The sequence below is a fragment of the Marmota marmota genome, unplaced genomic scaffold (assembly GCF_001458135.2).
Source record: "Marmota marmota marmota unplaced genomic scaffold, marMar, whole genome shotgun sequence".
Taxonomy (NCBI): domain Eukaryota; kingdom Metazoa; phylum Chordata; class Mammalia; order Rodentia; family Sciuridae; genus Marmota; species Marmota marmota.
In genome coordinates, this window is record NW_026000082.1 from 29,588,785 (window position 1) to 29,603,131 (window position 14,347).

Sequence of the window (14,347 nt, forward strand, 5' to 3'; positions counted from 1 at the left end):
TTTAGTTCTGAGTATTTTCCAATTTCTATTATTGTGTCATCTTTCAATCATTGAGAAGTATTTCTTAATTTCCAAACAAGGTTTTTCTAGCTTTTTGTTACTATTTATAAAACTTGTGTTTAGAGAAACTTGTCTGTTTTTGAATCATCTGAAATTTGTTAAGATGTGCTTTTTGAATGAGAAATGATTTTTTTCACATTTATTCTATATGTACTTGAAAAATTACAGTTTTTTCTTCTAACATGTCCATTACATCAAGAATGTTAATAATGTTTATGTCTTTTATAGTCTCATTGATATTTTTGTTTGTTTTCTTGATCAATCCACTGCAAAAGAAGGAAAATTAAAATCTTCCCATAGTGGATTTGTCTGTAATTCTTTGAATTTGTCAATTTTTTGCTACATAATTTCAAAACTGTGTCATTAAAGCGTACAAGTTAAGAATTATCTTCCTGGAGAATTGAACAGTTTTAAAATAACAATGTAATAACTCTTTATCTGTAGTGATGCCCTTGACCTTAAAGCTTTCCCCACCCTCAGCTCTTAGATATGCTTTCTTTCGGTCTTTGTCTAATAAATCTTTTCCATTTTCTTACTGTCAACCTCTGCTTACTTAGGCTTTATATGTTTTTCATATAACTGTATTTTTAAAATTCTAGTCTAATAATTTATCTTTCTAACTAGAGAATTGAGACCATTTAAATTATAGAATTTTTTCTGTTCTTTAACAGTTACCCTAAAACACCCTAGAGATATTACTATTTCTTCATTCACCATTCTTTCTTGCATATCAGTTCTTCCCTTTGGAATTACTTTCTGCTCAAGGTGCCTGCTTTAGAATTCATTTTTTCTGTTCATAGTGAACTTTTTTAGTTCTTCTTAATTTCCAATACCTCTTTCCCCCTATTCTTGAAAGAACACGGGCCCTCCATGTACATTTGATTTTCAGGAGACCCTCACGTGCTCGTGCACATGGAGATATTGTCCCAGTGCCTTCGAGCTTCCGTTGCTGCTTTCCATTGATTGTTGTTCCTTTGTTTGACATCTTTCTGGCTGCTTTTATGATGTATTTCTTGTCTTTCGTGTTTTGCAGTTTCACTGTCATGTCTATGTGTGAGTATTTTTGTATTCACCCTGCCTGAATTCATAGAATGAATTTGGAAGTGTTCCATCCCTTTCTATTTCATGGAATAATTTTGAGGAACATTAGTGTTAATTCTTCTTTAAAGGTCTGATAGACTTCAGCTGGGAATCCATCTAGTCCTTGGCTTTTCTTTGTTGGAAGGCTTTTTATTACTGCTTCTATCTGGTTGCTAATGATGAGGCTGTTTAGGTTTCCTACATCCTCTTGATTCAATTTTGGCAGATCATATCTGTCTAGAAATATATTCATTTCCTCTAGGTTTTCCAATTTGTTGAAGTATAAGTTTTCAGCATCCTGCTTCAATTCATTAAGCTTCTTGAATCTATAGTTTATGTCTTTTATCAGCTCAGGAAAATATTTAGCCATCATCTTTCCAACTGTTGTTTCTCCTTTCTTCTTCCAGAAGTCTGACAAGATAAATGCATCCTTCTCACTCTATATGTTTTTATTTATTAACTTCTCTCATACTTTCTCCCTCTCATTCCATTTACTTATTCTCTGATCTGCTGTATCTAACCTCTGTTAAATTCACCCACTTGAGATTTAGTTTAATTTCAAAATATTAGAATTTTCATTTTATGAAATCCTATTTGGTTGTTTGTTTTTTTCAAATGTTCTCTTTTTTTAATTTTTTGAAAAAATCTTTTTATTATATGACAATGGTAGAAATATATAATTTAAAAATAGATCTATATAATCAAAAAATCCACAGGAAAACATTTAAAATAAGAAAATCGTATTTTACAGTCTTTCAATTCTTACTGATATGTATGGATCCTTCTTCTTTAAATATATTAAACCTATTTATTTTATATCCTATGTGTGTTAATTCTAATATCTGAGATCTTTGCAAGTTCGATTCTGTGGTCTCTTCTGCCCTTTCATGGTTCTCCCAGAACCCTGTTTCCTTTTTTATTGGGTAATTTTATTGGGTAACTGTGTGACTAGAATCATCAACTAGCTCTTTGGAAATCCTTTGTGACCTGAGTAGAAGGTGGTTTCTTGCAGAGGAGGTCTGCATTTTCTTCTGCCTGGTGCTGAGGTCATCACTAGACAGAAACCCCTGCAGACCAAGTTCTCAGCATGAGGGTTTTAAACCCCCCAAGTAACATAGAGGCTGCCAACCAGGAGCAGTTATGGATTCTCAGCAGAAGTTTTCTATTTTCTCTCCTTTCCCTGTCAACGGAGAAGGAGCCTCCAGGTCTTCCCAGAGAGTGGTAGGGACGTGTGAGAGAAGGCAGACAGGCTTGTTCCTAGTTCCCCCCACCCCCCCCCATCCTATGCAGGTGTGTCTTAATAGAATCTGTACCCTGAAGGCCCTGGCCTTTGGCTCCTGTCCCTTCTTCTCCATGAATCCAAGAAAACCAAAGTGGTGCTTCATCAGATTTTTATTTTTTTTAATTTCACTCTCCTTTTTTATTGATTGAATCTTTTTAGTTGTACATGACAGTAGAATTCATTTTGATAGATGAATTCACCAGCTTTTTATCATGCACTCAAGGCCAAAGCCGACCTCATGCTCCGAGTTCCACCTTGGGTCCCTACCCTCCCTGTGCGGTGGGCTCCCAGAATTCCTCCTGAGGTGAGTCTGCTCAGACTGCTGTAACAGGACACCCCAGCCGGGCAGTCACTTAAACTACATTCATTTTCTTCCATTTCTGGAGGCTGGAAGTCAGGATCGAGGTGCTGGTAGATTTGTTTTCTGCTGAGGCCGCCTCCTCCCATGCCCTCACATGGCCTTTCCTCCATGCGCTGGTGGAGACAGCCCTCTGCCTTCTCCTCCTCCCTGCACAGGATATCAATCCTCTCTCATTAGGACTTGGCCCCTCTGACCTCATTTAACCTCAACTTCCTCCCCAAAGGCCTCATCTCCAAATGCAGTCAGGTGGGGAACTTGGGCTTCGGAGCGTACTATTCAAACCATAACACTAACTTGTAAAAAGATGTTTTTCTCTTTCTAAATTTTACCTAACACTTCAAAATCCTTTGGTTCAAGTGCCCGAGGCCACAGTACTGAAACACTGGAAGCAGATCTCCTCTGCACAGCATTTTACAAAGGACTCACTTCTTCTTAAACCATTTCACGGTGAACCTAGTCTTGGGGAAGGATGCTTCAGCCACACTGGGTGAGAGTGGAGGCAAGACCAAAAGAAGGACTTTCTACCATGAGGTTATTGGATTGTTGACCAGAGGGCTCTTCCTTGGGCATTGTCAAAGACACTTATCTTTGTTTGATATTGATGAGATCTGGGGGAATTCTAGGCAAGGCCTGGGAATTTCCTAAGAAACAATTTGATTCATTCCAATTAGGCCTCTACTAGGCCAGTGTGTGGAGGTCAGTGGCCTTGCTGGTCACTCTCAGACATTCCTGGAGACATCACATCAGCCTGGGCTTCTGAGGCCCATCCCTTTGAAGGATACTCCCTTAGATGCAAAGAGTGTTCCCAGCATCTCCAAGGGTCCTTGGTGGTCTTTGGGAAGTGCTGAGGGAGCCCCATCCTATCCTGGCACCAGGTGGGGAGCAATAGGCCACAATGCAACTAGGAGTGTGTAGAAACTAAGACTAAGGGGTCATACAATGGGGGAAGCAGGAGCAGTTCCTAACCCTGTGATGGCACTGGTCCACACGCGAGACATGGGCATGTCCTGCCACCCCCACCCCAGGTATCTCTTTCAGCTAGAAAAGAACAGTTGGCAGTATGTTTTAAGAGATGAGCATTCATTCATTCATTCACTGAATACAGGCACAACTTCTGCCTCTGAGGATCTCACATAGAGGACTGAAGATGGCATGTACATAAAAAATAGAATTCAAGCAAGTTCTGATGGCAGTGTATCCAGAGTACTAGGGGAAATCCAGGAAGGAGCCACTAATGGGAAGGTCAGGGAAGTTTTCAGAAAGGTGGTGACATTTGAGGACAGTCCTGAAGGATGAGTGGGCTTGGAAATCAGTGTCTCAAAGTGGACGTGCGGGCAAAGACCCTGAGGTTTGGAACGAACGGTGTCTTAGAACTGAAAATAGTTCAACATGCTGGCATCAAGGTAAAGACGGAGGGTCACCAGGATCCAGATCACAGGAGCCTGCCTGCCTGACAAAGATGTTTGGGTCTTATTTTGAAACAGACATTTTTAAAGCTGGAAGTGTTAGACTGTTGTTAACAACAGTAATAGCTTTTATTGAATAATGTCTACCCTGTGCCAACTACTGAGCTAAGCCCTCTGTGTAAATGATTTTATTTCATTCTCTTAATAGCACAATGAATTTGCTTTTAATAGACCTACTTGAGAGATGAGGAAACTGGATCATGGAGAGGTCAAAGGTCAGGAAACAGGCATAGCTCTCAGCCAGGAATTGGTAAAGCCAGATTGAAACCAACTCTTTCTGGCTCCAGAGCTCAGTCACTTAAGTAGCCATGCTATGCTGTTGGATGGAACAAGGTCTCAGAGAAGATGGAAGAACTGGAATTAGGAGCACTGGAATGAGCTAGAAAGCACCAGAGCCATGCCCTCTTCCTCTCTTCTAACTGAGCAATAGTGGGAAAGTCTCGAGATTTCAGAAGATTACTCTGGCAGCACTGAAGGGAACTAGAGGAGGATACTGGGGAAGGAGGGGAGAAAGACCAGCTACCCAAGGAGAAAAAATAGAGGCATCCACCAAGGTTTTGCAGACATGGAGCAAGAAACAGATGAGAGAGATTGAGGAGATGGAATGCAACTTGGTGTCTGATTGGATGTAGGGGTTGAGGGAGGAGAAGTTGAACTTGACATTGTATCTCAAAGGACCAACACAATGCCTGACGTACAGTAGGCACTCAGTATGTATTTAGTCAGTGAATAAATGAATGATGACTCAGTACTTCTAGCTTGGACTAATGGGAGAGTTTAAAAGGGAATGCAAAAGGAAAAACAGGCTTTGCAAGGCCAAAAGGGAAATGAATATGGTCTACCTGAAGTATCTGTGGTTCATCCAATAGCATTTGGATATATTGGGTGGAAACTCTGAATACATCTGGGTTCAAGAGAAAGATTTGGGCATTATCTCTTTAGCACATGGATAGGAATTGTAGCCTAAGAAATGGATAACATTTTTTTTGAAAGAATGAAGAGAATAAGAAGATTTAGAATGGATCCGGGAACCATGCTTATAGGTGTAAGAAACAGAAGGAGTGGTTGGAGAGATAGGAAGAAAATATGACGCAGAAACAGGACATTTGCAACTAGGATGTGTTTGATGGAAGAGGACTGAAAGAGACTGTTGGTTTTGGCCTTGGCAGGAGACCCTTCAGAATGGAGCTCTGGGGTTAGCAACAGGTAGCTCTGGACAGGGAGCAGGCTGGTGGGAGGTGAGCATCAAAGGCCATGAGTATAGACAGCCCTTTGGACATATTTGGGCAATAGCATGTGAGGAAGGAGATGGAGAGAAAGCTTGAGGACAGTCTAAGATGTCAGGTTGTTGATATATTGGAAATAAAATTGTGTGCAGGCTGAGAACAGAGAGAGCAAGGGGACCGAGATGGTGACAATGTGGGAGAAAGCGGACAGAAGGAAAGTTCTGGAGGAAGTGAGAAGAAAATGGGGTCCAGGATGCAGGGGTCCCTTTTCAGGGAGAGGTGATGCTGTCATGAGCAGGGCTGAGAACTTTGCCCGCAGGAGTGTGGAGTGGGACGCACGTCCCTGGTCTCCTCAGGATCAAGGAAGGATTATGCACCTCAGACACTTGAACTTGGGTGGACATGAGGATTCCTCCTGGAACTCCATCTCCCTTGTAGGACCTCCTCCAGCTGTGCCTCAAGGGACTGGGGAATGTCCTGGGCCCCAGGAGAGGAAAGCAGAGGCTCTGATGTGACAACGGTCAAGAACCTGATGCGGGAACCTCATCTTAGCTGAGCACAACCAGAAACCTGTTCACACTGGGGAGGAAAGCTCGCAGTTTAACTATACTCAGTAAAATAAAAGCACCCTAATCCATTCCAGAGGCTTGGTGGATTCAAGGAAAGGAAAAAGAAGCCTCAGAGCAACGATGCTGGCCTCCTGCACATGCGGCCTCCCTCCTCTCCCTTGATAGGGATGACCCTGGGCAGTGCTCACCCTCCTCCAGCAGCTGGGCTCCTCTTTGTCCTTGCAATATTTATCGGATGTTAATATTAATATAATATCTGCCTGCCAAATTTGACTCATCAGCCAAAATACCTGGGGAGACTTTAAAGGTTAATCCTCTCCCAAAGATATGATTCAGGGGGTCTGGGGCTCATGCTTGGTAGCTTTATTTTAAAGAGCATCTGGTGACCCTGATCAGCCAGGCTTACATGAGAAATCACAGTCCCTTCCTTCCAGCAAAACATAGGCCATCCCCCAGGCCCATCCCCCAACTCCCTTCAGGCAGCCCCAGCTTCAGCCACATTGAACTCTGGTTCATAGGCATGCCTGGCCCTTTAAGAGCTCTGCCTGGGCACTGTTGTCCAGCAGGCCTTCCCTTCTCCTCCAGGCAATCCTGTCCCCACTACCCACTCCCAGAAGATACAGTCCTCTTCCCAGAAGCCTTTGGACTCCACCAGCTCTTGCCCCTTGCTCTGTCCTCCAGCCTTTCTGGGCACCTTTGGTTTGCCTGCCTATCATGTTGTGCTGTGTTTAGCATCTATTTCCCCCACAGCCTGGAGCACCCTGCAGGCAGGGGTGGGGTTTTGTTTATTTTCTCCCCGCATCAGCATCAGGCTCTGCAGAGAGGAGCTCGGGGAAGGAGGAGCAGCCCCGGTGCCATCTCCACCCATGTTGGGCTTGAGGTCAGGCCGTGGTCCTGGGGCCTCCTCTTGTGAGGACCTTTCGGCTCAGCCTCAGGGACGAAGCCAGAAGAGGTCCTGACATTTCTGCGGTCAGGACTGAAACCCAGACGGGTGTCGGGGGCCCCCCACCTGCACACATCTGCCTCTATTTTCCAACTTCTCAGTATGAACTGCAGACACGTGATTCAATTTGCATAGGAGCCTCTGAATTGGATCGGGAAAGTCAGTCCACCCTTGCTAGAAAAGAAGGCAAGACAGGCCCGAGAGAGGGAGAGAATGAGGAGGGGAGGGCAGAAGGAGGGACCTCGAAGAAGCAGGGAAAGGAAAGCCCATTCCTTGAACTTCAAAGTCAAAGATAACAACATTTTGATTATTCACTCCTGGAGTGAATCCAGCCTCTCTCCACTTTGCAGACTGCAAAGAGCAAGGAAGAGCTCTCTCTCCAGGCAAGTGATCGCCATGAGTGTAAATGGTCCACTTGTTCTCTCACTTATTCAATCAACAAACATTTACCCACCTCTCTCCTGTGCCAGCCCTGTGTGAGATGCTGGTGATCAGAGAGGTTCCCCTGGATGCTTCTGATGCCTGCTCCTCCTGCCTAGGGAGCTCCAGAGGGACCCTTTAATGGCCTCCCCCAACTCCTAAACCTGATTCCTTTCCTTTACACAGTGGTCTCCCTTTACCTCACTTGGGGGCGTTCCTCCAGCCCCAGCCTGGCCGAGGCCCTGGTGCATCCACACACTCTTCCTGTTGCTGGAGACACACCTACCTGCTCTCCTGGCTAAGATTGTGCCCCTTAGATTTGCCCCCTGCCCGTGCTGTGGAGCCCTTCACATACCATAGATTTTCCATGTACTTAAGGCCCTCTGTGGCCTCCTCTCCCACGTGAGGTGTCTGAGGTCCATGGCCCATTCATCCTGCCTGCCCATGTCTCCCCAAAGCCCAGCACCTGCAAATGCGTGTTAACTGTGCAATGACTAGGTGGGTGGATGAGCCACTCAATCAGGAGTGAAGGAAATGGGGATGAGACGGTCAACTGCTTTCAGAACCACCGAAACTAACCCAAGGCACTGACAGAAGTTCCAGAACCTCTGGGAGTTCTCAGTCCCTACCCCAGGAGGGAGGCTTTTCTTGGAGCGCCTGAGATTTCAGTCTTCAGCCTCCACCTTGGCTTCCCTCTTCCACCCCCAGGAGCTCCTTCTCCAGCCCTGCTCTGACCCCAGGCAGGAGGCACCCTTCAGGTTGTACCCAGGAAGAGCCAGTCCCCTCCCCTGCAGGAGCTGAATCCCACTAACCACAGCGTTAGCCTGCAGAGGGCTAAGGGGTCAAGGTCGACCCTCTGGAGCTCAGAGATGAGTTCTGGGGAACTGTGAAGGAGGTAGAATTGGCATGGGATTGGGGGAGGAGCTCTGAAAAGCCAAACTCTTCCCCTGAAGTTTAAACAACACGTATTTTATTTTCTCCACAAACCAAAGATCCAGAGACAGACAGTCTGGGCTGGTTTGGCAGTTCCCTCAGGCTCCAGGATCTTGTATTTTCCACTCTATCATTCTTTGTATGTGATTCTCCTCCTCATGATCACAAAAAGGCTGTCCCATCTCAGGCCTCACATTTGTATTCCAGGAAAAGCAAAGAGAAAGATGGGAGAATGTCCTGAGGACTCACTAGCTCAGTCTTACTGCTCAGAATTCTGTCACGGATCCATCCTTAGCTACAAAGTTGGCTGAGTACAATGCCACACTCCCAGAAAGCCAGGGTTCCCCTAGGAAAGAGCGAGTACAGGGAAAAACATTAAGTAAGTAACTACATGTCTGTCAAAGAATCCCACAATGTGAACTATCTCAAAAGGGAGCCATATTGATGGAAGCAGGGCCTTGACAGTTCTTGCTTGTTCTCCAACTTGAGGTGGTCCCTGAAGCACCTTTAATAAAATCCTGGGGTGCCTGGGAACCCAGTCTGAAAACCATTGCTGTAGAGCAGAAGAGAGCAAACTTTTCTGTAAAAAGCTATATAATAAATATTTTAGGCTTTGAGGACCATATGAGTTCTTTGTTGCAGGGTGTTGTTTTTTCACTCTTTAAAAATGTAAAAAAAAAAAAATGTAAACTCTAGGGACTGCGTGAAAACAGGCTGAGAGCCCCATTTGGCCTGAAAGCCACGGTTTCCAGTCCCTGCTCTAGAGGATGGTGAGGCGCTGGGAGTTTGGGGAACAGAGTGAAGGATGGGCCCCAGAGGCAGAGCCCCCGGTTAGAGGCTGTTGTAGAAAAACACTCATGAGACAAAACAGCCTTGGTCCAGGTCCGCGGGGACTCGGCTTCCCAAACAACCACCTGAGCTGTGGAATCCGCAGCAGTCTCACCCAGACCTTGGGCGCAGGACGACAGGCCTGGAGCCCAGTCCTTTGGCTGGTCTTGGACTGAGCTTAGGAAGGGGGAATGTTCCCCAGGGCCCAGGTGCAGTCCCTCAAGGTCCACTCCATCCCAGAGCAGGTGTTGTGAGGGTCTAGACTCCAGCCCTCCGTCCCCTCCCCAGTGTTCACCACGAATACAGGCTCACGCTCCTCCTAAACCCTCCCTGTTCCTGGACACTGTACCAGCTCCCTCCTAGACCCTCCGCCTCTGCTCCTCCCTTCACACTAAATGACAGCTTCCCATCAACTTGACCCTGACATCCAGCCTGAATGCTCGGCCGCTTAGAATCCAACTGCAGATCACGCAGCCTGTTCTCGCAGCCCCACGTCCCCTGCCTCGGCTGCCCTGCCTGCTCTCTGCTCCCTCTCACGCTGACAGCCTGGCCTGGTCTGAGCCCATGCTCTCCTCCACCCTCCAGGCCCAGTACACCCACCTCCTCTGCACACCCTCTTCCATCCTTCTCTCCTCTGCAGTCCTCGGCACTCACCGTCTGCACCGTGCCCTTGGCATTTAGCTTCTGCGCTGAATTGTCAGGCGAGCCAGATAACTTATGGGCAGCAGCTAGCCCACTGCGTGGCACATGGCAGGTGCTCAGCGATTACGTCCTGGACGATGGGTTTGTTTATTCATTTATCCAATGGCTTTAAGTTGGGTGTCTGAGCTGTATACAAATGTGCCTCTTTGATCATGGCTATTCTATTTCTCCTGCCTCAAATGCGCTTTGTGAGCTTGATTGATCTGCATGTTAGTTAATGAGTCATTACAGGATCCTGTCTTTAAACAATGGCCAAAACAGAGGAGAAGGGGAAAAAAAAAAGCTCCACTACAGGGTGCACCAGGGCCGTCCTGAGGCCGCAGTGCTATGTGCTGCGCGGTGTAATTAACTCTTCCATTAGGGTCAGTGCTCTGAAATGTGGTTCACATCCATGGCAGTGCTAACCAGTGATGTGAATCATTTTATGGCTCTGGGTTCTGGCCTTCAAAGCAATATTTTCCCATTACAGGCCTAATAATCATGCACTCCCTTTTTGGAGATGGCCTAGTGAGCGGTGTCCTCTGCCCAGGGTCTGGCTGGAAGAGGCTGACTGGTGACAGAGCACAGCCTTAGTCCCCTCAGAGCCCAGGCCCCTCCTCCTGCAGAAGCCACCATCTCCTTCTGGCATTTTATGTACAGCAAGTATTTGCTGAGCACTTGCTAGGATCCGGAAAGAGCTTAAGGGAGATTTTGTGGACAAGCATGGTCCCTGCCTTCGGACCTGAGACCTTGCTGGGATACTCTGAGGCAGTGCAGCCAAGTGACAAAGAGCCTGGCCTCTAGCTGCCTGGTGTAAGTCCTACTCTGCCTCTGAGCTGTGTGAGCCTAGGCGAGTTGCCTAAACTCTCTGTGCCTGGGCTTTCCAAATTTGTAAAAGGCAGGTGATCAATGTAGCTATTGTGTTTTTTCCAGGACTGGAGACAAAGTAGCCATTGTTGTTGCTAAGTTTTACATTGAGTTCACAGCTTGGAACAACAGAGTTAGTGTCCCTTCTTACAGTGAAGAAATAAGAAAAGATGATTTGTCTAGGATTAAGGGATTGGCAAACTACATCCTGTGGACCCAATCCAGTTCATCACTTGTTTTGTAAATCAGGTTTTATTGGAACGCAGCCACACCTACTCAAGAACATGTGTATGGCGGTGTTCGTACTATCCCAACAGAGCTGAACAGGGCCAACAGAGAGCCCATGGGAAAGGTTTACTATCTAGTCATTGACAGGAAATGATTGCCCACCTTTACTCTAAATGATAACTGCAGTGAGGATCCCAGAGCCTGGCGATCTGTCCATGCTGGAGGATCAGGAAGGGTTTGGAAAACATCGTGCCGTCCAATATTCACTAGGCCCCTGACGTGTGCCTGGCACACAGACACGCAGTAGTGTACAGAGGGCATGTCACCTGTCCCTGCCCTCTGGGAGTCTCTGGTCTAGTGGAAGGGCAGGTGGACAGACAGATCACAGCCCAGTAGGTAAGTCCTGAAACAGAAGAGCAGAAGGTGTTGGCAGGGAGAACCCATCTTGCAGAGGGTGGTCAGAGAGAGCTCACACCAGTCAGAGCTCACCGAGAGAAATTTGTCAGGGGGCAAGAGGGAGAGGGAAGAGACTGAGTAAATCCTGCTCCTGATTAGGCCATCACGGTGGGGATGCCCAGGAGCTCAGGTGGTCACACAGGCCGTGTGATGGGGAGCAGATGCAGAGGTCCCCCACCTTGTGTAACAGGTAGATAATGAGACTCCAGGAAATGTTCTGCATGATAGGACCACAGGGGGTGGGCTGGGGGGCAGTCGGGGATTCCAGCCCAAGCAGAGGATTCCATGATGAAGCCACTAGCCAACAAAGAACATTCTAGTTGGGAAACTTAAAAGGGCCAAGGAACCTCCCACCCACTATTGATAGTTAAATTCCCTCCCATCCTTACTAACATCGCCTCCTCTTCTGGACCATCGCTACCACCCAGCAATTGCTGGTTTCCAACATCCCTCAGTGCTGCTGCTCCTAAAGAAGAAAGCTCATGTCAGGCCTGGCTTACAACTCTCCATAACTGTCTTTAGGACACAGCCCCAAATCCTTAGCGTGGAAGACAGCTTTCATAATCTGGCTCCTCTTCACTACCCTTAGGTTGCCACCCCCTGCTTCCCTCTCCGTTAAACAACTCCAGGTTCATTACAAGTCTCTAAAGAGCCATACTGCTCCACGCCTCTGCGGCCCCCTCTGCCTGGATTGCTTTCCCCTCCATTTGTTGGACTCCTCTGGCTCACCTCCCAAACTCAGCCTGGGCTTCACTTCCTCCAGAGAGCTCCTTGACCTGTTCCCTAGCCAATGAGCTTGCTCCCTCCCCTGTGTCTACCTGTAGACCTGCTCACATACTTAGGTCTCTTCTTAGCCAGAGATTTTCCTCTCTGCCCTACATCTATGCCGAGGGCACCAAGTTCATCAATGGGTACAAGATCAGTTTGCTTCTGAGATGCCTGAAGCATCCAGGGGTGAGGCTCTGCTGGCATCCTGGCAGGATAAGGGTGCTGGGCTGTTGAGTTTGGACAGAGGAAACCTGCAGAAGGCCTCAGTCACAAGAAGGAAAAAAATATCCACAGGGATCGTGTAGTCCTTGGGTTGTAGAGTAGAAAGCCAAGCCACCTTGTCCTCCCTATTGGGGGAGGGAAGGTCATTGTCAATTGAAGCCAGTTAGAAATGGACAAAAAGAGACCCAGATTGAACATTAGAAGTGAGTGACTCTGTGCATCCCGTCTTCATGGATGGGCCAGAAATCTGCACATCGGCCCAGATACCCCGACCCCAGCCCAGCCCCGAAGCCCTGAATGTCCTTAGGCCCTGACCTCTTCTCCACCACCGCTCTCCATTGCTCACCTGCGCTGACCCCAAAGCCCAGAACCTTCTTCACCACTCGCCTCACTTCTGCCCAGCTGCCAACCTGATGATGTCACCTCCCTCCAGAGCAAAGCCACTTTTTTCAGGGGACAGGTATAAGACCTTTGGGACCCAGCTCCAGGCACACTTCTTGCTTTCCGGACCTTCTGGAGTCACTTCCTTGCACTGAAGCCTCAGCTGCGTGGTCCCTGGAGCCAGGTAGCTGGCAGCTGTGCCTGTTGGTAGAGCTGTCATTACACCATACAGATCATTCCGGAATGTTCCATCTCTGCCACAGCGCAGGCCCTGGGAACTCCTTCTCACAGTGTCCCCTCCCTCTGCCAGCCACACACTTTGGTCTGACAGTCTTTAGCCATCAGAGTTCCCTCAGATGCCGCCTTCCTCTACAAAGGGGTCCAAGAAGTATGGACCTCTTACACCAGGTCCTCTACAGAGTGGCCTCCTCTCCTGCCCCAGTGGCAGGTTCCTCTCTGCTCCCCAGTCCCCACCGTAGCCCCCTGTCACCTATACTGTGCTTCTCAGTCTACTTCTTGGACCCCTTTGTCACTCTAGGCAGGGACAGTGTCTTGCTCACTGTGAAAGCTCCGCCCCCTGACCTGGCATATGGCTGGTAAATATTTGTTGAAGACAGGCCTGAGAGAAGTTAAGAGGCAGGAATCTTGTCAAAATCCCCTTCTGAGAACATTTATTTATTCAACAAACAAAAAGGATGGAGAAAAGCAGGCAGAGAAAGACTAGCGGAGGCGTCTCCAGGCCCCTGGGGGCAAGGGAACCGAGATTCCACATGTGGCTTAAAATATTGCCACCGAGCCCCCAGGGATTTCTATGCAGTAGAGCCTGAAGACAGAGTCCAATCCCGTCTCAGCCGGCCAGATGTGCCTGGTGCTGCTCTGACAGCCCTGGAATGAGGCAGCTGTGCCATGAACTTCTTCAGACACAGGAGGCCCCAGAGGACATGTGGCCTAGAGAGAAATAGTTCACAGTCCTAAGGGTGGCACAGAAATGGTCCGTATGCCTACAGTGACTGTGGACATCAGGACCCAATGAGGAAAGCTCCTGCTGTCCTCCAGGTTTTGGGAGACTCCCCCGCTGCCCCTGCCCCTGCTAACCCTCTGCTCCCCCCTAGGTGATCAAGCTGGCCTTCGAGGAGTTTGATTTGGAGAGGGGCTACGACACCCTGACTGTCGGGGACGGTGGGCAGGATGGGGACCAGAAGACAGTTCTCTACATGTAAGTGAAGTGCTGTGTGTGACCCAGAGGCTGGGACGGCACTGGGACCTTGGCTGAGGGTGGGACTTACCGAGTCCTCCCTGGCTCCCACACCTCGCTGCAGCAGGGACCGTGTCACGCGACCCTGTGGTTGCTTCAGCAGGAGTCCTCTGCCTGTCTCTACTCCTGCCAAGCGGGAGGAGCACTGGGCCAAGTCCTCACTGGGAATTCACATGGGAAGTGCCCAGAGTCTCTTCGAGGCCAGGGCGAGGCTGGGGTTCCCTCATGGTTGCCTGCTTCTATGCAGACCCCGCGTGCATCTGCTGCCCAGCGGGGTTTACTCCAGAGCTGGCCCCCCACGGCAGAGCGACCTCCCACGGA

At 48.1% G+C, this 14,347-nt stretch overlaps 1 protein-coding gene across 3 annotated transcripts in view; it reads left to right on the forward strand.

Annotated features, from left to right (window-relative positions):
- Csmd2 (CUB and Sushi multiple domains 2) overlaps positions 1–14,347 on the forward strand; it is a 546,044-nt gene that overhangs the window by 295,566 nt on the left and 236,131 nt on the right. For 2 of the 3 annotated variants that reach the window (XM_015485297.2, XM_048815793.1), the window contains exon 11: positions 13,884–13,987. The exons of the other annotated variant lie outside the window; for it this stretch is intronic. In XM_015485297.2, coding sequence (XP_015340783.1) covers positions 13,884–13,987 — 104 coding nt within the window. The remainder of the gene's footprint in view (positions 1–13,883; positions 13,988–14,347) is intronic. 3 annotated transcript variants of the gene reach the window in all.